Source organism: Hypoxylon trugodes, assembly GCF_022578975.1.
Source record: "Hypoxylon trugodes strain CBS 135444 unplaced genomic scaffold F4822scaffold_5, whole genome shotgun sequence".
NCBI classification, from domain to species: domain Eukaryota; kingdom Fungi; phylum Ascomycota; class Sordariomycetes; order Xylariales; family Hypoxylaceae; genus Hypoxylon; species Hypoxylon trugodes.
In genome coordinates, this window is record NW_026250020.1 from 2,026,394 (window position 1) to 2,050,305 (window position 23,912).

Below are 23,912 nucleotides of genomic sequence, written 5' to 3' on the forward strand. Positions count from 1 at the left end.
TTAGGTAGGAATGGTACGAGGTAAGAACCTGAAGAACCTGGATGGAGTGGGTCCCCACATGGACGTTCTTGCCGCGCAGCACTCCAGCGGTTTTTCGAAATTTGCCTTCTCCGTTTCTTCTCTGGTGCGGTTCCATAGGCCGTACATAGGCCGTAGTCCATAAGTCTAATTGTCTCCAGGGCTATCTCTTATGGTGCGTTCTCGGCGTCCATTCAAATCCTCAATTTGCTTCCCTCAATCATGAGCTCCAGAACTTGTCCCACCACCGCCTTTCCTTTTCTCAAAAAGCCGAATTTCCGTCAGTCAGCCTTTGACGGCCCGCCAATTAATCGTTCTTCTCTCGTATAGGCGTATAGGTAAATCCGTCGGTATACCTATTGTACAGTACACGCAAGGCATTTTTATTTGACGAGACCGCCGTTCCTATGAATGCATACATCTGGTGCGGCCCAATTTGCGACGACTTTCTGCGACTACTGCGACTACTGCGACCTCTGCGAATTCTTTGATCCACGCGGCTGAGACAAAGACATTATGACGATTTGGGAACCATGTTAACTTCGCCTTCAACAATTCCAGTGACAGCCAGCGCATCACCGAGGACTTTCCACTATGCAACATCTCGCTCTCCACTTCAATCGCCCAAGATAACGGTGCCGCTCCCACGCCGCCAATCTAGACATTCTTTATCGCGCTCCTCGCCCGCTGCATCTTTACGGTCACCATCTCTCTCCAAACCGAAACAATATGTTGGAGTTGATGCCGCTACGCAATACTCACCGATGGAGCCCTTCGATCCCATGGTCCCTTTGCGATCCGCACAGGTATCAGGTCCGAGGATATCGGGCTCCATAGCCGCAACGGCAGCAACAACTGCAGATCAACCTATACCACAACTTATCTCTACAGAAAATCCTCCCGTACCGAACCCATCCCCTAATAGAACCACGAAACCCCCTCAATCCCTCACACTCTCCCCTAATAAGAGGCGCAAATCGCAAGATCCTATCCGACCCCACCCATCCTCGGTAGTGGCATCAAGCCAACCGAGCTCTCCAAAACGACCAAAACCCAATGAATGCCCTCCCAAAGTATTGCCTCTGAGATATGAGTTATGCGAGGTGGAGGATATGGTGACTTTAATCGCCAATATGCTTGGGGAGCTGATCGAGACAAATGACTCGCTAGCCATGAAAAGTGGTCACCTCACAAGGTTTCATTCAAGGTACGATTAAGCAATTTTCGTGGCGAGCTGATGATATTAATTAGATACATAGGACAGCACCAGGTATATCAGTTTTGGACTATCTACAACGACTTGCGAAACACGCTACGTTGACACCGCCTCTTCTCTTATCTATGGTGTCCTACATCGATCGCTTATGCGAGTACTACCCCGATTTCACGATCAACACCCTAACCGTACACCGATTTCTGATTACAGCTGCAACAGTAGCTGGAAAGGGCTTGTCAGATTCATTTTGGAACAATTCGTTCTATGCGCGTGTAGGGGGTGTTAAAGTAGCAGAATTAAAGCTGCTAGAGCTTGAGTTTCTAACTCGAGTGGATTGGAGAATAGTTCCCAATCCAGAAGTATTAGTGGCTTATTATAAGGGCCTGGTTGCGCGTTGCAGTGGATACGTTTTGGAAGGGGAACAAGAAGCTTCCTCATCTAGTGACGGGGACGAAATCGACGAGAGTGACGATTTATAAAGTATGAAAGTGCTGAAATATGTGTGCAGGAAGATAATGAGGCCCCGATGGCTTATGTGAGCAGAGGATATACTCAAGAAGCTACGCACATAAAGACTATTTTTGATCTTTGATCTAGGAGTTATTGAGGGGAATCGGTTGCATTTGGCGCTTAGTGTAGGGTGATAGTACTAGGTCATTGCGGCTAGTTGGTTATAAGAGACATAACGGTGTCGTCGATGTCAAAGGGAGTCCAGGACATACCCAACCACGCTACAATGTTCATAGAGAATTTTAAAGCCTTAAAAGATAACAAAATTCCTGGCTCCAATAGTATAGGCCTCGTCGTTATGACCGTAACGCTAACAACCGAATTTTGATATAGAATACCTTTCAAAAGAATTACCACATTTTACATAAATAGCATATTTATTTGAGTATAGTGTAAATGCTCTATATATAGTGTGTTGAGGCTCAATTAACGTTGATTATTATGGTAGTAGAAGGTTACGTAGTAGGTAGTGGCATGCTGACAGCGCATGGTCCCAGAAAAACCGGGGAATCAACGGCCAATAATTACAAACTTCCTACTAACAACGAACAACGAAACCTACCTACATTACATAACCTTTCTATCGACCTATACCTCTAGAATATAATCATAATCCCATTCGCTAATACGAAATCACCGAAACGCTGCCCATGAAGTTCTCCTCGATAATATCAGGCCTCACGGCTTTGGCACTAGCGAGCTTAGCCAGCGCCGCCGACCGAACGGCTGCCATATACATTCAGCCTGTTTCTTCCTCATCTACTACCCCAGCGCCTCTCGCCGAAATACGCTACAATTGCGCGGCCTCTGCGTCCGATGCCGAGATTATATCCTACGAAGCGCCCGAGCTACCAGATGAAGCTACGTTAGTGCGCGTCGGGGCCTACGATCCGTCTACTAAGCGATGGCAGTCCTCGACTTCCGTGGCGTCTGTGAATAATTTCGGAAAGGGGTACTCGCCGACGATAGTCTTGTCCGTGGATAGAAATGGCGATGTAGTTGCTGCGGCGCTGAAGGGGATTCGGATTGATGCGGGACAGACGAGGGATTTTGGACCCCAGGTTTTGGTGCGTGTTGATAAGCCGGGAGCGCAGCCTGAGTTGAATAAGCCGGTTGTTCTGTCGCCTGAGGGGAAGACTGTTGAGCCGGAGGAGAAGACGTTCTTCCAGAAGTATGTATACCTATGCCTATCCACAGGATATGTTGGGGTTAGATTTTCTAACAATTTGTTGCAGGTACTGGTGGTTGATAGGTATCGTTGTTATGATGACTATGGCCGGTGGAGGAGGCGACCAAGGCAAATAAGCATAGAGTATACAACATCATGCCGTGTTCGATTAAGAGTACATTGGATCTGATATATTCCGGTAATGTGTTCTCACTTTGTAGTGATTGGTCTTTTGAAGTCATCTGCCTATCTAACATAACATCCTAATCATGTTCAATCGACTCCATTAACGAAGGTCGTCTCGAGATGTGAACTACATTTGGATACATTGACTACAAACATATTACTCAATATACTACTTCTGAGGTTAATGGCACAGTAAAATCGAAGAATTGATTATCTGCTGTTAATGGAAGGTATCTCTATGTTGGAAGCAATCCCCAAATATGATTTCATGGCATATGATTGTGTTTAGCAAGCTCGCAGCTGCCAAGTTCAATGTTGCTCACAAGTTGCTCTTACCACTATTAAAAATGTACAGTAGGTACAAGTTATCAGATACTGTAGCATCAAACGGCAACCACGAGCCCAGATTCAGCTTGCCCACCCCTTCTAAAGGCGGTCAGCCAATAGCCCCGAGAGCGCCATCCCCAAATTGCGTTAGTGTGCCTTCTAATCCTGGAGTAGGTAAAGCAGGTAACTCTGGAGACCGCAGCTGCAGTTTGAAACCAACCAATAAACACGGCAGCACAGTTGAACCTAGTTGAGAAGTACAGGCAGGTAGGTACACACCTTGGTACACATGTTTTTCAAGCACGCCGTACTTTTTTTTTTTCTACCACACACCACCACACCTTTTCCAACTTTCTGTTTAACCAATTGCGCTACAACTTACGATTGCTCTTTCGCCATTGATCAATCGCACGCAAATCTTCTTTTTCTCTCTGTAACTCTACCAGAAACCCACTACTCTCTACAAATCGCGATCACACCAAGTCATCATGGCCAGTGAGAACAGCGCTACCGTCCCTCAAGACGCTTCCGCCACCAAGGGCGTCGACGAGCCCGTCAAGGGAAAGGGTAAGGGGGCTGCGACTGAGGACCCCGTCGACACCACTATGGATGAGGACGACGATGATGATGACGATGAGGAAGAGGTAAGCTTTCCCTTCACTATTTACGCTCACTTATGCATTTGAACACTCTAGCTAACTATTTAATAGGCTGAAGGCGGTAAGCTACCCCCCATAACCAGCGATATTCTATTTTGCGAAAGCGACCACTAACACAACTCGACACAGGTGATGAGGACGCTGACGACAACATGGACGAGATCGATCTCAACAACATTGTTCAGGGCGGTCGACGAACTCGAGGTCGCGTCATCGACTGGGCCAAGGCTGCGCAGGACAACCCTGCCGAAGATGACGATGATGAAGATGAGGACGACTACGAGCCCGCCGGCGGCGAGGACGATGGAGACAAGATGGAGGAGGACTAGAAATATCCACGCCCCCTTCTCTCCCCTTCGCGTGCCCTCTAGTTGGATACCGAAGACTCCAACTGGATCTGAACGGGGTTGTCTCTATCCACCAATCGGACCAGCATCGTTACTACTTCTCCTGGTTTTCGGCAGTCCCGCTATTACGACCATCATATCATCATGTTTTTCTATTGCTTTGCGGCACTAGATCTTAGAAACACACGTTGTTCTCTTTTCCGGACATCGGATACGAAAAAAAGGAGTCTACGGACGGAGGAAACGCATAGCTATAACTTAGGTCTACTTCGGACTGATGTGTCTGACGTTTAGCTCAGATCACGGATGTATTCATCAATAAAAGTAAATGAACACACTAATACCATTCACTGCCTTCGTAAAAGTAACAATGTAATTGTAATTCGTTAAAAGTCCGATCTTGGTGATTATGTTTTATTTCATTTTGGAGTCGGCTTTCCCCTCAAAAGACTACGATAGCTCGTAAATAAACTCCGCAGAGTCTAAGTGTCCTCGGCATATGATGAATCAAACAATAATCTTCGTCTACCTATTATTCGACTTTTACCTCGTCACTACTTTTCTATATATCACATTTAATATCAGATATCATAACAACCGATCACATCGCATTCATTCGTTGACGTAAATTCGCATTCCCATACAACATATATAGAATTTGCTTTCTACAAATTCCCACTACTCAAACCAAATAAGCAAATCCAACGGTCGACTTGCCATTTATATTTCTTTTCGCGAAAAATCGACGATCACCCCAATAACCCACATGTACCTACATACCCCGAAGGCAAGTAATGTAGCTATTCACCGATACTCTCAGTTCCCCGACCAATCAAACCCATCACCTACGCCCTAAACAAGCAAGAAGCAAGCAATTGGATGATTTAGTTACCATTCCCAAGGTTTGATCAACGGGTATTTGCTTATTGGTTCTTGCTCCTAATACCAAGTAGGCAGGATTGGCGTAGCGGATGCGACTATAAATAAAAGCAAGAGAGCAAAGGTATTTACAATGGTTTAAGCATGACACCAAAACACCAGAAAGATAGTTATAGTATGGGATATGTATTTACTCATTTACCAGAGCCGAATATATACTATCAAACTCTCTAGGTATATATAATAAGGCTTTTAATTCAAGCCGTACCGTCTAGCTTTTGTCCATCTCTCGAGATGCGAATCCATTCAAACGCCGTGCTTCATGCTTCGTATGCAGCCAATGCTAATCCGAAAAACCAATGCTTATCATTCAACAATAAAGGGTATCATCCAACGCTCGCACATGCCATCACTGAACAAATAAAATAATATTTCAGTCGTCTTTTTTTTTCTGCTTCCCTTCTTTTTTCGGAGGCGCAGCTTATAACCTCGCTTTGGTATGCTGCTCGATCCCGAGGGATGTACTTCCGTTTCCGAATCCCTCGCTTAGGATCGTCCTACCCCACCAGAATGTGGATTCGTTCCGCACCCGCAGAGTCAGATTGCCGATTTGTGCGGCGACACCTGGGTTTTGACGTCCGCGCATACCCATGCGCTCATCATTACCTTGGCCGAATAACGTCACCTTGCCCAAGCTGTTCGCTTCTTTTACGCCGATCATAGTTGTGCTCGTGTTGAAGGGGCTGACAAACTTTGGCCATGAGATGGTAGTTGTGTTGGTGGTAACGCCAGGGCCTGGATTAGGATCACCAGTAACGACAAATCGACTCCAGAAGCCCGTCATCGCATCTGCCATAGCAACTATGCCTGGATATTTTCCGATAACGTCCATGTCATGCGTAACTATGGGTGCTTCGTCGCCGTGATCCGCGCCGCCATGACTATTCGACCGAGCAGCATAATGATAAGCGTAGACGGGGCTGGCATCCTTTGCGGTCGAGGCTAGATGTGCTGTTTGAAGTACCGGGCAGATATACGCGTAATGCGCATAGACATCATCTAACCTCCAGAACTGCGTACCGAAGCCAGCGGGTGGTTTAGTGACGTATAGTTTTTGTCCGACAGTGGTGTCGGGATCGGGATACATGGTATTTAGTGTATCCAAATCTGTCTTGTTGAGAGCAGGAATGAGGCCGGACATTAGGTTGCGCATTGCCGATGAATTGCTCTCCTTCGACGGTACGAACACTGCACCCTCATTCGTGTTAAAACCCGTTAGGATCGGGATACGTAAAACATTCCCTTTCTCCCAGGATTGACTTGGTAGGTCCGGTATTATTCCTCCGGAGCCGTCAATTACAGGCTGGAAAGCCCAACGCAGAGATGGGTTCCAACGTCTCCACACATAATTAGATGCAGTAACGACCGTGTCCAAGGGGAGGGCGCGGAGCCCATCAAAGAGCTTATCCCCAGAGGTACCATTCAATCCGCACTTCTCCAGGAATTGTGAGAGTTGCTGTTCATGTAGCGGATGAGTAGGTACGAAAGTAGCACGAGCTGTAGATCCACCGGATTCGAGGATCGCTTTTTGAAACGGTACAGGCGCCGAGGTTAACTTATTTGCCGGCGAATACGATATTAGGTGATGTCCAACCTTGAATCACTGTTAGTTATTCTCTCCTGTGACTTCGAATTTCTATCAAGATAATCACTTACCGAGTGAGCACCAGCGCTTAGGCCCATTATCGTAACGTTGTTGGCATCTCCACCAAAGTCGGCAGCGTTATTCTGTACCCATTGGAAAAGCGCCTGTTGGTCCTTTAATCCCAGATTTAATAGGCCTGCCTCTGCGGCTGATGCGCCTGGTAGGAAACCCAAAGCTCCGACACGATAGTTGAAGCTCATTCCAATTAACGGCGTCTCCGACCACGCGACAAAACTCAACATATTTCTCTCGGCACCACTGCCACTGTTAAAACCACCGCCGTGGATGTAAATGACTATGGGCATCTTCTTGCTATCAACACCGAGCTTTGCCATCTCGGCGGCAGCGGCGTCTGGGTCGTCGCTGAAATGAGGTCTAAATATGTTGACGTTTAGACAATCCTCGCCTTGGTTCTTCCCACCTCCATTTTGAGGGCAGACGTGGCCATAGCTCACAGCGCGCTGAACATTGTTACGGTCTACCGTACCATTTAGCGGCTGTGGAGGTCTGAAACGGTTTTGGCCAGCTGTGGACTGCGCATATGGTATGCCGCGATAAGCCTCAACGGCACGGGCGTATTTCGAGCTTTTCTGTACCACTTCGCCTAAATATGTCCCTTGATTTAACTGCAAGGGAGATGATTTCTGTCGCATCATTAGCTTGTTGCACGACTGAAAGTGGTGATAGGTAACTGAAGTTATTCATGCAATGATTGGAGATTGGGGATGCCAAGCTCGGGTAGGGAGGGAAGATCTCCCAGCCAAGAGAAACAATTGCTCGGCAGGGACACGATTTGACAACCGCACGCGATACGCCAAGCAAACTGCTTATGTATGACTTAATACAGCAAATAACATTTCTTTTTTACATACCTTTAAAATTTCGTGTATATGACCACTCGTTTCTAACCATATCAAAACTCCGAGAAGTACGGCGGCAACGACGAATGAAAATACAATAAGAGCTTGGCGCGTTCGGCTCTTTCGGATTTTAATGGCTTCGGTTTCTAGCCATAGTCGGATCTTGGAGGCCTTCTTCGTCCCCTCTGGTGTTAATGACTTGGTGCTCTTGGTGCTATCGCCGTCCTCTATCGAAGATTGGTCCATGACGGCTCGTCCATGGGGAGAGTCGTGGTTGTCTTGGGAGTGAGAAGAAGAATTCGAGGGATCTATGTTAATAATAAAAGCATTCTCTTTGGGGTCCTTCATTTGTCGGTGATTGTAATTACTAAGGCGATTGGATTGTTAGAGAGGCTCGACCCTCTGCAGTACCTACCAGAGGTGCTGTGCCGTACGCTGAACTGTAGATGCTACCGGATTCGAAAGAGGCGGAGCATAACGTGCAGGGAGGGTGCTGCCCGTCTTTTATCCAGGGGCAGAAAAGCTTAGCGAATTTAATAATAGTATTAAATTGGTACGTATCGCTGTAAGTCCTGTAAATCGTGTAGCCCTATGAGCGCTTGGCCAACACAATGAGGTTTGTTGGTTCTGGTTTGTTGGAAATAAAAGGTGGATTGTGGTCGTGAAAGGCGGGTAAGTGAATGGGTAATGACAAGGAAAGGAACAAGAAGGAATTCGGAGATCTACATATGTATGTGAATGTATGTAAATGTATGAATCATATCGGTCAACCTTCCAGCATTATGTATCAAATGTGCATGCCAGGTACGGCACAATTACCTAGTCAGAGGGGTACATAAGTGTAAGCTGCCAAACAAACTATACGTGTACAGTGTACTATGTATGTATTATGTACGTGTCCGTGAGCAATTTAGAATTGAATTTGGTCTCGGATTTTGAGCGGCAGTGGGGAGTAGGCAGTAGGCAGGCAATAAGACGTGGTGGTTCTTTCGTTTCTCCCGGTATGACTTCGCAAAGTCTGGGCCTGCCTGGGCTACGACAAGGGTAAGAAACAAAGGTGCAGCAACTTCCCACACTTTCCAACTTTAGTCCGAGGGGGTATACAAATTATGTTATTATCAATACCTCTTGTGCCTGCATGTCTAGCCTTGTAATGCATGTACTCCGAAGGTACACGGAAGCTAAGGAGTTTAGAAAAAACCGATAGTTCTTTCGCATCATCCCACAATCGGCCATCAAACCGAATAAGCCTTTACTAATACCATGGCATCATTGTCCAGAGTTGCTCTTGCAGAATATAGGACCATTGAGCCGATTCCTTTCTTGGTTGAATTCTACAATTAGCTCAACCACGTGCTTCGTATTTCTATTTCATTATTCCCGGATAAACTAAACTTACATCAACAAAGCTGAAAAAATTGCGCCAAACAATTATTTAGTGTGGTATGACAAAACAATATATCCTGGCGGCCAAGTAGGACGAACACATCTCCTAGGTGCTTGCGGGCATACCGCACCTATACGCATACGAATGTACCGAGCGTACCGACGTAGGAGATAAAAAAAAAAAAAAAAAAACAGGTGTTGCACAGCACATCTCGAGCCAATCACTGAAATGCGTCACTATCGCTCTGTCAAATGTCAAAAATCGCATACGCATGAAATTGACGCTGCCAATGCTGGGCACCCCACGAATTATATCATTGTCGATCAGACGAAGAGCTTCAGTTAATTTTCAGGTGTTAGGTGAGATCAATTGAACTTGACGCAATTCCTTTAGGTCCTTTCTAACATGCTACTAATCCTGTCGATCCAAGTCGCGCTTTGGCCCCCACTGTCTTAATCACTTGGCACAAATTGCTTCCGTGATCCTGGGCGGTTCTAGATCACAGACCATCTTGAAGAAATGGTTGGTTGCCAAGCGAAATCAAGCTTCTGGATCTAACCAACGGGAACCTCTCCTGCGCCTCCAACACCAGATTTTGGACCCTTGCAGATTGCTACGTTATACGGGGTCCTGAGCTCCAATCGTCAATTGAATTCCCAAGACAGCTGAAGAATCACATAACCGCACAGCTGCCTAAATTGGAGTTAGGTCCTAGGGCAGAAGATATCGGAACTTCCTCGCCGCCACTCCAAATTTTCGATATTCGCTGAGTGGCTGTGATATCCTTGTCTGGCTTACCGTCCACAAGGACTATATCAGCCCTCAGTCCCGGCGAAATTCTACCTCTGTCTCGGAGATTGAAGTGTTGCGCAGCTGAGGACGTAGCCGCTCTCAAAGCCTCGATAGGTGTTAGCCCGGCTCGTACCATCAATTCTAGTTCGTGATGAAGGGACTTTCCAGCCACGACCGTAAAGATGCCGCTGTTGTTCGTGTCGGTACCCGCAGCGATAGGTACGCCCGCATTCCGCATCGCTGCCACGCTATCTAGCGCATTTTGGAAGTCGGTTTTGCGCCTGAATGATGGCAGGATCCAACTAAGTCCCCACAGGACCCAGCTATTGGCCATGCCTTCCATCATCGATAGCGTTGGCACCGCGACCGTCTTTTGGCTAGTCATCTGGCTAACCACATTATTGTCAAGGGCTCGATCCATAGGCACGTGGGTTAGGATATCGAAGCCCGCTCGCAAACCACGTTCAAATGCGGCGTAGTGCGCTGTGTGAGCGACCGTCATCTTCCCGTGCTTCTTCGCCTCCACTTGAATCTTGTCTAATACAGCTTGCTCGTGGCCTGGGTGATCTGCAACGATCTTGATATAATCGACTCCTTCGTCGACCCGGTTTTGTACGAATTTCGCAGCTTCATCGGTGTCATGGACTGCGTATTCCGGGCCAAAACCACCAAGTTTGAATAACCGACCATGTCTAGAATTTTCCTGATTTTCAACATCGTGGATTAGTAACTTTTACACTCTGGCGGCGTAGGAGGAGGCATGACAGATAGCTTCAAGAGCTACACCACATGAGAATACTCAACCATCAGCTCTCTGAAATGACGCAATCTTGCCACTTACCTCATACGCAGGAAGACTCGAGCTCAACCACGTTGTTGGTCCTAGGACCGATGCGGCTCGGAGCTTATGATATTTATCTATCGGCATGCATCTGAAAAATAAAGGATCATTAGTACTTCCTGGTTATCGAACTTACAAACAAACTCACGCCATATCGCAGACGGTCGTGACCCCGAAGGATGCACATTCAGCCAGTTGGGCTTCGTCGCGGATGTGCACATGGCAGTCGATGAGCCCGGGAAGCAGTGTGCAGCCGGTGCCGTCGATAACAACAACCGCAGACGGATCCGCATCATCGGCTAACTCATTCTCACCGATATCCGATCCATCGATAACCACGGTCTTAGGCCCGACGACAGCCTGGCCGTCAAAGACGCGAACATGCTTGATAATGGTTAATTTTCCCATTTTGAAAATATTCTAACAGAAAGCTAACTGTGTATGAGATAAACGTATTAGTAAGTGCAATTGACTATAATCTGTGTACCTAAGAAGGCACTATGGTGATCTCGAGAATGCGAACCAAGAACACCGCTACATTCTTCAGACCCACAATCTCCAGCGCAATAATAGGATGTATATAGACTCACTTCAAGGTAGCTGGGTAGGCTTCATATATGTATAAACTGGCGACGAATGAATTAGTCTGTAGATAAAGTGTGACGTACTATCTTACGAAATCCTTGTCGTTGGGCTATGTATATATTTCAGCTCGAGGTTTAGGAATGTGCATGATTCATGTTTCCCGTCCCGTTTACGGGACTGCCCGCTTCGGACGGTCGGATGATCATTTAATATACCTTCCGTATCCTCAACTAAATATTGGGTTATACCCCATACACGGAAATTACATAACGTCGTCGCTTTATAACTTGATATAAAATTGCAGGTTGCAGTGGGATTCTATCGAATTAGTATCATGATTGTGGGGATGCTTACGGCAAGTCGGCGCCGCTGACGCCGATTCTAGATACCTCGGCATCTAGATCTACTTGATATATCGACAGGGGAATTATCTCAGCTATTTATTTCTGAAACTTAGCTTCGGGGACTGACTCATTTACTCCTCTGATAGGGACGACATGGTTAATACATGTACATGGTGATTTTTCAACTCGGGGTCGAGCCAAAACAACCAAACAACTCGAGTCCACGATTCTGATTAGAAATTATGCATTTGATACTCAATTAATGCAGTAACACCAATAATACAGGCCAAGTGAGGCCAACGTGAAGTCAGCAAAATGACTATACCTATACCATAACAATGCCCCAAGAACCCAACACAAAACAATACAATACAATACAACAACCAGACCGTTAGCAGGTCGGCAAACGCCAGAACTCTGTGCTTTTAAAACTCCCCGATGCAGTATGCAGATACACACAATAATACACCCCAGCCTTTCCTATAGTTTATCCTAAGAGCTCCATTGTGCTCAGTGACTCCCATATTCGGCGATCCGTACTATATTCATGTCGAAGTCATGACATCTCGCAGGGAAGCGATGGTCATCCTCTTCCTAGCTTGTTTTGCTGCCCACTCGCGGCTTTTCTGTCGTGATCGTTCAGCAGCCTCTTCTCGTGCAAGCTTAGCCAATGCTTCTCGCTCTCGTTTTTCGCGTTCTCGTTCACTAGTCCACGAGTTATCTCGTTTGTATATCTCCTGGCCGCGAAGCCTCTGATGTTGCACATCTTCTGTGGACACCGAACTACGTTGTCCGTTGAGGCTGCCCACGGTGGAGCTTGAAGAAGTGCCACGACTTGGTTGTGTACCCGCTGGTTCGGGGTGGAGTCCTCGGCCTCGTGATTGTTGTGATTGGTTGTTCGTTTTTGAAAGGGGAGAGCGTGAAGTAGGATCCATAATTGAAGGTGAACCCTTATTCCAATTAGGTGATACCTGGTGGGTGGAGTTCTCTACCAAGGGTCCTTTATTTTGACGGGCTCGGCTCGCAACAGTTTCGCGAGGGAATGTACTGGGCGCAGCACCGGAGCGAATAGGTCTCGCCTTGAATTCTCGCCTCTTGCGCTCTTCTTCCTCTTGTGCTTTTAGTTGTGCTTCGCGTTCCTCGCGCTTGCGACGAGAAATAGCTTCCCCTGGTAGTTCGAAGTTGGGCCGTGTTGGGGCTTTAGCTGATTTGGCGCGTCGAAGGCTCGATACAGTCGGCTTTATCGCCTGCTCTGGATTGAATTGCGTCGAGGCGCGGGCTTCGCGTTTCTCTTTTAGCTTCCGAGCTACTTCATCCCCAGGTAACTCGAAAGTCGGGATAGTAGGTTTTTTCGCTGACTTGGGAGGTTGCTTTGGTGGCAATAGACTCGATATACTCCTTATGGTTGACTTCTTTGGCGGGGCCTGAGCCGCAGGCTTGTCTTCAATTTTTATCTTTGGAGAATCGAGGAAAATCATAGATGCTGCCTTGCGAACAGTACGTCGGGGCTCGCTAGTTGACTTGATTCTAACAGAAGCGGAACCGCTCCTTCCTAATGTAGTTCGCTTGGACTGTGGTGTTATGGATCTCGCGGTATCAGCAGTCTTCACGGATAATGATTGCATTCGAGGCCTTCTTTCCGAGCCCGGGTCTTCCGGGGAAACAATTCGTCTGATGTGAGCTGCCTCATCAAATGCCTCTAGCTGTTCTTCAAGTTCGTCAAGCGCTTCCACAGAATCCTCGATTCTAGCAATAGGTATCACGGGCGACCGAGCATTGACTATATCTATGTGCTTTTCCTTGTCTCCGGCTGGACTGGTAGGCAATGATGAAGTTAGCCGGGGCCCATCCACTTGTAGTGCCTCGGGCTCTTTCGCCGGCGCGACGTGATTATGATTAGGCTCCGCAAGAGCCATCTTTTCTTTACTTTTAGAGTCTTCGCTCTCCTTTGCTCGTAATTCTTCGCCTGGTGCTAGGGGAGATATGAGAATCGTAAAGCGCGGAGGCGTTATGGTTTCGTCCGAATCCTCGCACTCGGTGGTCTCTTCTTGGATTGGCAAAAGATTGAAGCCGAAATGAACCTCTATATGGCTGGGTGTAGGTTTGGGTTCCGAGTTGGGAGCTTCGACGCGTACTCTTGTAGAAAGTATTCCTTGGAAATAACCGTCGCGATGTTTCGCGATTTGTTCCTCCACCGGTGGGATGCCCTTGCGCGCGATTTCAACTAGAGGATGATCCGGAAATAGTTTTTCTAGTAGGATGAATATATTAGTATGGCTAAATAGGACGCGATTCTATGTTTGCGAATACACACCTGTAATTGGAAGATCGAGATGGCGCTGTGTTTCGTTTGAATCAATAGTAGTAGCAACAGAACTTGATGGGCGCTTTGGATCGTATTCTGGAACAGTCTCGAGAACCTCGAAGGTGTTGGCTGAAATTGCAGGTCTTGTTAAGCGACGTCGACCTTGATTCTTCGGGTTATCATTCCAATTGTTACGAGATTCCGCGTCTATTCGAAGATCCCTCAAACTAGTTGTGAGTGAGTCAATTGTCTCATTAGAAGCCGCACTTAGTGGACTTGATTGGCGATTCTGCACCTGAAGGACAGAGAGTTCACCCAAAGATGTATCGTTCAGCTCGAGGCTGTTGTGCGAAGAATGATCATCATCGCCGCTATTACTCGAATCACAGGGGATCTCGAAGGGTAGTCTTCGAGATGGAATGGCAGCCATCCTTTCAGGGCTTCGATTGGATACAATTGGTCAATTGACCAATGATTGGAGGTCTGAGAGTGAAGCAACAAGGGGTGCACGGCTCAGGGGTCCAGCATGAAGCAAGGGTTTGATGAGAGTCCCAATCTAATACCTAGCAGCCCCGGACTAGCGACCACGAGCAGCTTGAGCACGGGGATTCCGACGAGCGAGAATACTGTCTATCAAAGTGGAGGTGGGGAATAACCCCTGCAAGAAAGCAAAAGAATTATTGAAACTCCTTTCCAACTTAGTGATAGATGGGATTGAATTTTTATGCTTGGTGATGATTGATGTTGTAGAAGAAATGAAAAAGCTTCTTCTAGAAAATTGGACGGTGGATATTGTTCAAGGTCAAATGCATACAGCGTGATAGTTCTTGCCATCGGAGTCGAGGGATTAAATGTTTGTCGGAAGGCTCGTCGCATACCTACATATGTAGGTAGTACGTGCTGTACATTTACGTACAAGTATTGATTTCCCTCGGATGTAGCTACCCTACGTCAGATCTTTTTTCCTATGGTAACGGCTTAGTAAGGGACGCGATCTTGACGCGATAGGTTCGCGAACTTTCCCCCACTTTGTTCTATCGGGGCGCCCCTGCCAGAACGGTAATCAAGGCATCGTCACTGATATCAATGTACTAAATGTACGACGCCCCCTCACATCTATGAAAATCTGTATGCGGGTATAAAATACTTAGGTATACATATAGTATAACTGTGAAGTAGGTGCGCCACCGTATCGGAGTTCGGGGATTCCCATCGGAGTTGGCCATAACTGCGCAGGGCGCAAGCAAGGGGCCAAATTTGGATGTAGGCTGATGGATGGTATGAGTAAGATTGTCCCAAGCGCATATACTCAAGAGAGGGACGATGAATTATGTTCACCCTCGAGAACTGCTTCCGTTTGAGCCTGCAATGCAGGTGCATGTTCCGTTGGTATACGGACTAGGGTTTGTGGTAGAGGGACAGATGTGTCCTCTTCGGCTTTGACTGTGGTGTCATCTGTATTTCGTGGCGTCGGGATTTTGGCTGCGGAGATGATCAGTACTGCATATTCCTATCGATCGATAAGTTGGATGAGATGCACGCAGACCTGAAGCCATATTGATTGCTCGAAGCACATTATGCCAATTGCCCACCACCGTCGCAATTGCTATTATATTCAAATTAGTCAAGAGTCTAATTTCTTATGAAAGTGCTCCCACCTTCCGTTCCGTCTGATAGAGTAGCAAGCTTCTGTTCTAAAGCTTCCATTTGGCCCGCTACGGCTGCACTGAGATCTCGCAATTCCTTGAGATTCTCAAGTTCTGCTTTTTTCTCGTTGACACGGGCCTGAAGCGTTGAGGATTGACCCGTTGATTGGCCAAGGTTACCGGAAGTAGAGCCTTGGCGCAGGTGGTTAGGCAACGTGCGCGACGAAAATGCCATTGTACTCTTGTCGGGAGAATAGTTTGTGAGGTCGAAGAGTTATGCTTCGATAGAGGATAGGTTAATTCGTATAGGACCTGGGATATCCTTGGTGATTAAACCAAGTGGGGAACTATGCATTCACTACCTAGGTATATATGAACTTTTGAAGTCCCGAGGCTGGCAACAAATAGGTGAGTAATCCAACACACTTGTGAGAGTATGATTGTCTGGATTATCCTATGCGATTTCATGAAAAGGATCATACCACAACTTTTGCAAACAGATATACCCGAGTAAGTACATTTGCATGATGCTAAATTGCATGTATTAAAGTTCAATATTCGTTTAAATGTGGATGCGCAATTACTTAACTTAATATTTTAGTGTGACGTCGAGAACATGTGGTTGCTAGTGTAACCCAATATGGAGCCCCTGTCCCAAATTGATGGTCATAGCTTGGAACTATACCTTCTTCGGAAGTTTGTTGATATCTATTCTCTGTGGAGACCAGCTCCCTTGCCAACTCATCTTGCCGACCAAAACTTTTTTGAATTTCTTCACCGCATCACACAAACAGCTCCTATCGTCGCGTGCGCTATTACTTTCGAACGAATAGGATTGCTACTCACTCGCTCCTAATAGGACCCATTTACATGATTATCGGCCTTCCAGATTGCTGCTACAATACTTATAATCTTGGAATTTCGCCCACCTCATGAATTCTGACCATGGCACGACTCAACGAGCCAATGGTGTCAACAGATAGCATAGAAACGCGTATGTTCCCAGCTGTTCTCGACAACTATGAACCACACCAACTAACTTATCTATATGATAGTACGGCGAAAATTCCTACGCCAGAATCGAGATATCGCCCGAGTTAATTCAACCCAATCGCTCAAAATACGCACTCTAGAGAATGAGTGTGTCCGCCTATTATCCGAAAACCTCGACCTTCGAGGACAAATACTACGACTACAAACAGAGTTGGAAGACAACAAGGCACAGAAAATTGCCGACCATGCTCTGGAGATTAAGGAGAAAATGGAAGCGCAACTAGCAGAATGGGGAAGTATGCTTGCGAGTTTGGGGCACGAGCCCATACGTAAGAGCCGATCGCCAAGAGAGGCAAAAAGGGCAAAACATAGATCGAGTATTGGTCGCATCAGTATGTCTGAATGGAAGAGGAGAGACACAGTGAGCTCAATGAAGGACCTCGAAGCTGCCGCTCTTCAGGAAGGCAGATTAGCGCCAATCTGGGAGAACAAAACATGCCCCCGCGAGACACTTAGGTAAGGCGCGCTTATCGAAATATGTGGGCATCATATACTAACAAAGTATCTAGTCGAGAGGAGATCATTGCGCTACGTTCCGTAGTGGACGACAATGACGATTCTCCGGATCTTGGACCTCCACCTGTATCACGTTTTGTCGATGAAGATCCCGTGAAGATTGATTTACCCACTAGAACTAATCCATCTAAGTCGGATTGGTCGTCGCTAGAAGATACGTCGTCTGAGCCTGCGAGCAAGAAAGAACCGCCAATAGTACCCAAGATGGATAGAAAGATAGATGATGCTGTCAACGATGTCACCTCAACAAAGGTCGAGCCGAAAGAAGCGAAGGCGGCCGCGGTCCCGGATCCCCAGCCTACTACCCAAGTTGCTAAGGCCAACTTGAAGAGGAAGCTAAGAGAAGAAGATGAGAAAGAGAATGCGGTGGTGTCTAAACCGGCAGCACAGACTGTTGCATCGGAAAAAGAACCGGAGAAGCCCACCCACGCCAGGGCCCGTCCTGGTAGCAGGATGCTCAAGCTTTCTGCGAACAGAAAAGACCCTCGGGATCAGCCATCCGACCCGCTTAATAAGAGAAGGCCGTTGGGTGCGAAGAACTCGAATGAATGTATCAAGTCACCGAAAAAGACGACGAAGCCTCCTGTTGACGAGGAGATCGCGAAAGAGGATATAAAAGCAAAGAAGGACCCTACCCCGGTTGTCGAAGTGCCTGTTCCAGAACCTTCACAGCCTGTAGTGGTTACAGACGTTGAAATCGAGACAGAAACACTGTCTGCGGAGCCCAACTTGGCTATACCTAATACACCAGAACCCACACCAAGAGAAGAGGCCAGGGATACGCCGCCCCCTACCGATATCTCATCTAGAGAGACATCGCGGGGTAGTCGTAGAGCTAGAGCTGCTGTCAGCTACGCTGAGCCCAACCTGCGGGATAAGATGCGACGGCCTACTAAGCAGTTGCTCGATGCCGTATCGGGTGAGGGAAAGCATATTCGACGAGCTAGTCACTCGAAGAAAGACGAGTTTCCCTCCTCAGGTCCCTCCTCAGGCCCCTCTTCCATAGTCAGCTCGGAAGGGAAAACGCAATGGAAGGAGATTCCCTCGATCAACAATGCATTGAAGTCAACTTCGGATGTCACGGCTAGTCCCCTAGCCCGAAAAGGCTTAAGAGCAACACTTTCCTCTAACGAGTTACCCACAAGCGTGGTAATGGAAAGGAAGAACCGAAATTCAACAATCAATGTTTCCACATCGAGCGATCCCGAATCTTCAGCCCCATCGTCTTCCGACGGAAACAACCCTACTAAGTCTAGTTCTCGATCAATAAACCGCCGCTTGGATGAGATCGCCGCACGAGAGGCTGAAGTAGCAAAGATATTCGACGACGAACAGGACGTCTACGAGTTCACCAGCCCGTCGTCCAAGAACGGTTCGAAGCAGAAGAACGCGATAGCACCAGAAGAGCCAGCCAAGAAGAATCACGGCAAAGTAACCCGACGCTCCAGGGTCAGACGATTATCATCAATACTCCACGAAGATCAAGACCATGGCTCCGAAGAGCTGAAAGGACCACGATTTACCGGATCTTCTAGACGGGCGACGGTCGCAGCATCTAAAGAATCGAAGCCAGAAGTAGAAAACCAAGGACCCGATAGCTCGCTAGAAGGAGACAGTTTGAGCAGCAACTCCTCCGCAGAGATAAACGGCTCCGCCCAAGATCGAAATGCATCCAGACGGAGGAGCATGATGTTATGAGAAAAGAGATTCCTTTCACTATGATAATGATTCATTCGCACAGGTCGTTTATGGAGTTTTTCTGAAGAAAAAAAATTGTATATGGATTCAAGTAATCACGAGGTTGAGTTGGCTATCAAGAGCCCCCCTTTTCAATAGTTCATTTTTCAAGGCGTCTGGTTTGGGATACATACATACCATACCCCCTTCCTCGGTGTATCCAGGATACGATTAAAGTTCTTTCATTCGTTGCATTGAAGATTGTATCATTAGGTAGTCAGGGCTAGAAGGAAGCCTGCTTCTACCCGTTGTGGGAGTGAAATACAACTATCTGATTAATCAGCGGACGCTTGGTAAACTCGGTGATCTAGATGTTCCCTCTTTCTAAAGATTAGGATGATCCTCCTGTAGGCTCTACAGGTTTTGTGTATGTCACCTTCTCCACGGCGACGTTTTCTACCCCGTTTTCGTCTTTTCTTAGTTGGTAGACGTATAGTGTAAGTGATATTCCTTGGACCTGTGTTTGGTGTTGGTAAGCGGTTAGAGGAACATTAAATCCTCCGTTTCAAACTCGTCCCCTCTCCCATAAATAACATCCGCGATAGAGAGAAAACTTACATCCATCAAGCAAAAACTGGGCACCATATCCTCTCCTTCATTAGTCCATCCCGTGGTATAAGCACCGGTAGCGCTACCCGGGTTCACAAAGAATTTGTCCATATACTCGAAAGCATCGAATCGGTGAGTACCGCCCCAGCATAGAACATCGACATCCAGTTTGTTGGCCTCGGCGAGCAGAAGATCGGGTTCGGTGGATACTAAGGTGAAGCCTTCGACGAAACCGATGCGCAAAGAACCGTGTGTTACGACTTGCGATAATGGTAATGATGTCGCTTCTACGTCAAACCGTCCCTTGACGATCTTAAGGTCCGGGGCGACAGATCGGAGATACTCGTAGGTGTGCTTGTCCGTTAAGTTGCCTAGGCATAGCGTCTGTCCAATTTTACCCGGTGAAAGGAGCTTCTTGAACTATTGGAAAGGTAGGAGTCAGCGGCGACGTAGAAATGTGGATGAGGTGAGATGTGTTGGTCATGTATCGTACCTTTTGTGGTATGTCGAGAGCGCGATCGGGAATGTGGAGATCCCCGATTACGAGTATAAGGAAGGCCATTGTGTATAGGTCGATGGATGGTCGGTGTTTTCCAGCGTAGAGAAGCGCCTGTTGGCTCGAATAAGAAAACTGCGTTTAGTTAATCGTAAGGGGATCGGTTCGTATAAGTCGGTAGCACCGTTTCGATATGGGTGAAGAATTGCGGTGAGGATGGTATGTTTAGATGTTCGCCACTTAGTTCGTAGATAGCCTTGATGATTTAGTAGGTTCAAGCCGCATGAGATGCATACGTATCCGCATAACAACGAATCGTAGACATGGATGTGAATGTATCTTAAAGTATTGAAGCTATCCCCACGGGTCTGCGAGGCTGACGTTTAATTGTTAGAGACCCATAGAAGGCAACTACCTAGCTTTTGCAAAGCCCCGCAATTTTAAGCTCTTAGTATACACCAGGTACGTACCCCCTCCACAGCTCGTCTCGTCATCTGTGGAACACCTGCAGCAAATGATCAGCGAGTACCTGCCGTAGGTTGGTACCTAGGCTACCAGATGGACACCTATTAAATCAGTACTTTTTATATCAAAGGTTTCAACTATAGCAGTACTCATCGTTATAGAGAAGATCCTTAATACATATAAATCTACATGATTAAAATTGGTCTAAATGTAATCAATCTATTAGTCTCGGGTTAATGTAATGCGGCCGAAGACGGAGGCTATTTAATCAAGTTAAACTTGAAATACCCGATCTCTATGGTTAAGATAGAATAGCGGTGGCTTACTATGTGCTATACCTAGAGCGATAAGGTCCCCTAGCCAATATTTGTATGTAATGTGTACGGGTAACTGCAGGTAAGTACTTGTTAGTGGGGGGAAGGGACGGGGGACACTTAGTCTCACCATCTCACCGCGAGAAATTAGGGCGTTCATAAATTCTAGTAGAATCTCCGACGTCCCTTCCCTTCTCATTCCTTATAAACTCTGTTTACTAAGGAAATAATATACCATTATATCAAATTTGGGATTAAATAAGGTTATTTATCCAACAATTGTTTAAGTTAGACTATCCTAGGGACCACAATTCTTTACCTGTCAAATCCCTTAGGTCAAAGTTACGCGACTCAAACTAACTCTTCGGGCTTACACTACACCCTTCATTCCTAAGTAGGGGAAGGGAGTGACCTATCAAAAGAGCTGGCTTACTCAACAGTACTACGGAGGCTTGCCGGAGCGGTGGTCGGCGAAATGCCCCACCGTCTACTCAAGACAGCGACCACCTCCAACCCCGCAGCCCGCGTAGCCATAATATCACAACACCTACAGGGCGGCAATCCCAATTACCCCAGAATTATTTCTGTTCCTCCAAATCAAGTCCGTAGTAATTTTTCAACATCATCCGCCAGCATGTCGTCCCAACCGGTACACCCGACGCTCCTCATCCCCGGCCCAATCGAATTCGACGATGCCGTCTTGCAGTCCATGAGCCACTACAGGTCTGTACAAACACTTACATATTCGATATGCGTCTAGAGCAAGGCCCTTTCTGACTTATGATAAATAGCGAATCCCATGTCGGTCCAGGTTTCGTCGCTACTTTTGGAGAGGCCTTGTCGATGCTACGTAAGCTCTTCCAAACAACCTCGCCCACTTCGCAACCATTCGTTATCTCTGGATCGGGTACGCTTGGCTGGGACTTAGTAGCTGCGAATCTTGTCGAGGCTGGCGAAAAAGTCCTAGTTCTCAGTTCTGGTTACTTCAGTGATGGCTTCGCCGACTGCCTCAGAGTTTACGGCGCCAATGTCGACCTCCTTAAGGCTCCTGTCGGTAGCCGCCCACAATTACCCGAAATCGAGCAGGCATTGAAGAGCAAGAAGTACAAGGCGATCACAGTAACACATGTCGATACATCGACAGGCGTATTAAGCGAACTCCAGAAGTTATCCGAGACCGTGCAGAGGGTTTCACCTGATACGTTGCTCATCGTGGATGGTGTATGCAGTGTGGCCAGTGAAGAGATCGACTTCGATGCTTGGAAACTTGATGGTGTGATAACAGCGAGTCAGAAGGCCATTGGTTGCCCCGCAGGTTTATCGATATCTATGTTCAGCGGCAAGGCCATAGACGCCTTCAAGGCGAGAAAGAGTCCACCAGCGTCCTATTTTGCTTCCATGAAGAACTGGACACCTAGTACGTTATAATCCTCCAAAGCAAGGTAGTATATACGCAGGATGCTGACCCGAGGCAGTAATGCAAAACTATGAAGCAAAGAAGCCATCATACTTTGCGACTCCGTCACCACAGCTCATCCACGCCCTACACACAGCGTTAAGTCAGATCCTCACCAAGCCACTCTCTGAGAGGTTTGCTAGGCACCGAGAGGTATCAGACAAGATTAAGAACGTTGTAACGGAATTAGGGTTGAAGCAAGTCGCCTCCAATCCGGAAGATCAAGCCCATGGCATGACGGCGGTCTACCTGCCGGAGAACGTCAAGGCTACTGATCTGCTTCCCAAGCTTGCGAACAGCGGTGTTGTCTTTGCCGGCGGCATCCACAAGGAAATCGCGCCTAAATACGTGCGATTCGGACACATGGGTGTTAGCGTGGTATGTGTTAAACTCGATATCTAGCGATAATATGAGGTCATGAAAGCTAATTGGAGTAGACCGATCCTGCAAGAACCGATATCGACAAAGCGATAGCTGCACTGAAAAGCGGGTTGGCTGAGTGCGGATATCAGAAGGCCTAAGACCTCAATACTGATAAGGATCCCGTGTGCGAACGAGTGTTAGCAAGTACATGCGAGAAGACAATAGTTATTTCTCGCAGTAACCAATTTCGGAAAAATCATTGGTCAGCTGGGAAAAGGAGATGGTGTTGTCTGCCCAAATTTGAGATGGGCAACAAAGGAAAAAAAGGTAGTGTAACCATCCACAACAAAAGAGGGAATAGACTAGAGGTTCCAAAGCGCGGAAAACGAAAAATATATCCTCTTCTTAGACCCGTTCATTGTATGCAGATCTGCTCCATTCATTCGGATGACACGACTTTGTTTTAACCACGTCGCATTCGACCACCTATTACCATTAGTCTTCACCTGACTAGCCACATAGGAGTAATACCTAGGTAGTGATGTGGCATTGGCGATGAGAAACTCGCCCTTCCTAAATCCCCATAGCTTCAGCCCAATTGCCATGCACAAATTAATATATGATATAGGGCGGCAGAGGACATCCGGCTTTTTCCGTGCCCAAAGATCAAAAGTGAGGGGAATGACAATGTTTATGAATCATCTGCCGCTTCGAACATATTCATCTTTCTCCAGAAATAAGTAGATGATAGTCGTAGATACAGTGAGTTGGAAATGTTTAGCAGATAAAATTCCGGGAGAACGGAAGAGATATGTACATATATCGAATACCCACTGGTACCACTGAGCCGGAATGATGGGTCCTGGGTACGTGGTACGAAAAGCGAGTACAATAGAACCTTAGTCCCCTAAAATAAATTGCAAGCCAGTCAAAATTATTCCTTCTACAGCTCACGTTACACATACCAAGGAAAGAAACACCAGTACAAACAGACTGGGTACCGAAAGTAGGCACCTAAGGTGACGTCCTTACCAAATGCGGGAGTGCATAATTTATAATCTGAACATAAAAAAAAAGAATTTTAGCTTTTTAGCCCGAATCAGCGGTGAGCTTTAGTGGGTAAGTGACCTATCAAATCCCCTTCGAGTCGGGCAACTTCGAAAACGCCCATGATAACATTATTGTGTT

At 46.9% G+C, this 23,912-nt stretch overlaps 10 protein-coding genes across 10 annotated transcripts; 5 read left to right on the plus strand and 5 right to left on the minus strand.

Moving 5' to 3' along the window:
• Positions 1-356: 356 nt before the first annotated feature.
• F4822DRAFT_257536 (cyclin-domain-containing protein) lies at positions 357-2,152 on the plus strand. The gene is made up of 2 exons (XM_051454520.1): positions 357-1,225; positions 1,278-2,152. The coding sequence occupies exons 1-2, from the start codon at positions 552-554 to the stop codon at positions 1,711-1,713; spliced, it is 1,110 nt and encodes a 369-aa protein (XP_051314554.1). The 5' UTR covers positions 357-551; the 3' UTR covers positions 1,714-2,152.
• Positions 2,153-2,394: 242 nt separating this feature from the next.
• On the plus strand, positions 2,395-3,049 carry F4822DRAFT_429397 (uncharacterized protein; the record flags this gene model as incomplete). Its single annotated transcript, XM_051461095.1, has 2 exons — positions 2,395-2,915; positions 2,980-3,049. The coding sequence occupies 2 exons, from the start codon at positions 2,395-2,397 to the stop codon at positions 3,047-3,049; spliced, it is 591 nt and encodes a 196-aa protein (XP_051314555.1).
• An 864-nt stretch (positions 3,050-3,913) lies between these two features.
• F4822DRAFT_429398 (uncharacterized protein) lies at positions 3,914-4,413 on the plus strand (the record flags this gene model as incomplete). Its single annotated transcript, XM_051461096.1, has 3 exons — positions 3,914-4,069; positions 4,136-4,145; positions 4,214-4,413. The coding sequence occupies 3 exons, from the start codon at positions 3,914-3,916 to the stop codon at positions 4,411-4,413; spliced, it is 366 nt and encodes a 121-aa protein (XP_051314556.1).
• Positions 4,414-5,508: 1,095 nt separating this feature from the next.
• F4822DRAFT_257627 (alpha/beta-hydrolase) lies at positions 5,509-8,389 on the minus strand. Its single transcript, XM_051454522.1, has 3 exons — positions 7,888-8,389; positions 7,027-7,659; positions 5,509-6,964 (listed from the first exon to the last, which is right to left on the minus strand). The coding sequence occupies exons 1-3, from the start codon at positions 8,221-8,223 to the stop codon at positions 5,792-5,794; spliced, it is 2,142 nt and encodes a 713-aa protein (XP_051314557.1). The 5' UTR covers positions 8,224-8,389; the 3' UTR covers positions 5,509-5,791.
• Positions 8,390-9,735: 1,346 nt separating this feature from the next.
• F4822DRAFT_257692 (putative hydrolase) lies at positions 9,736-11,913 on the minus strand. The gene is made up of 4 exons (XM_051454523.1): positions 11,486-11,913; positions 11,044-11,330; positions 10,896-10,986; positions 9,736-10,757 (listed from the first exon to the last, which is right to left on the minus strand). Exons 2-4 carry the CDS (start codon positions 11,301-11,303, stop codon positions 9,936-9,938), a joined length of 1,173 nt encoding a protein of 390 aa, XP_051314558.1. The 5' UTR covers positions 11,304-11,330; positions 11,486-11,913; the 3' UTR covers positions 9,736-9,935.
• Positions 11,773-14,660, minus strand: F4822DRAFT_257731 (uncharacterized protein). The gene is made up of 2 exons (XM_051454524.1): positions 14,139-14,660; positions 11,773-14,075 (listed from the first exon to the last, which is right to left on the minus strand). The coding sequence occupies exons 1-2, from the start codon at positions 14,557-14,559 to the stop codon at positions 12,370-12,372; spliced, it is 2,127 nt and encodes a 708-aa protein (XP_051314559.1). The 5' UTR covers positions 14,560-14,660; the 3' UTR covers positions 11,773-12,369.
• Positions 14,661-15,221: 561 nt separating this feature from the next.
• On the minus strand, positions 15,222-16,343 carry F4822DRAFT_257595 (DASH complex subunit Dad2-domain-containing protein). The gene is made up of 3 exons (XM_051454521.1): positions 15,788-16,343; positions 15,676-15,735; positions 15,222-15,611 (listed from the first exon to the last, which is right to left on the minus strand). The coding sequence occupies exons 1-3, from the start codon at positions 16,008-16,010 to the stop codon at positions 15,439-15,441; spliced, it is 456 nt and encodes a 151-aa protein (XP_051314560.1). The 5' UTR covers positions 16,011-16,343; the 3' UTR covers positions 15,222-15,438.
• A 39-nt stretch (positions 16,344-16,382) lies between these two features.
• F4822DRAFT_257944 (uncharacterized protein) lies at positions 16,383-19,302 on the plus strand. The gene is made up of 3 exons (XM_051454529.1): positions 16,383-16,769; positions 16,831-17,284; positions 17,338-19,302. Exons 1-3 carry the CDS (start codon positions 16,721-16,723, stop codon positions 19,040-19,042), a joined length of 2,208 nt encoding a protein of 735 aa, XP_051314561.1. The 5' UTR covers positions 16,383-16,720; the 3' UTR covers positions 19,043-19,302.
• Positions 19,228-20,528, minus strand: F4822DRAFT_257839 (vacuolar protein sorting-associated protein). The gene is made up of 3 exons (XM_051454528.1): positions 20,124-20,528; positions 19,640-20,050; positions 19,228-19,538 (listed from the first exon to the last, which is right to left on the minus strand). The coding sequence occupies exons 1-3, from the start codon at positions 20,190-20,192 to the stop codon at positions 19,413-19,415; spliced, it is 606 nt and encodes a 201-aa protein (XP_051314562.1). The 5' UTR covers positions 20,193-20,528; the 3' UTR covers positions 19,228-19,412.
• A 1,011-nt stretch (positions 20,529-21,539) lies between these two features.
• On the plus strand, positions 21,540-23,485 carry F4822DRAFT_443596 (alanine-glyoxylate aminotransferase; the record flags this gene model as incomplete). The annotated part of the gene is made up of 4 exons (XM_051463134.1): positions 21,540-21,628; positions 21,697-22,322; positions 22,381-22,739; positions 22,799-23,485. 4 exons carry the CDS (start codon positions 21,540-21,542, stop codon positions 22,880-22,882), a joined length of 1,158 nt encoding a protein of 385 aa, XP_051314563.1. The 3' UTR covers positions 22,883-23,485.
• Between the last annotated feature and the right edge of the window lie 427 nt (positions 23,486-23,912).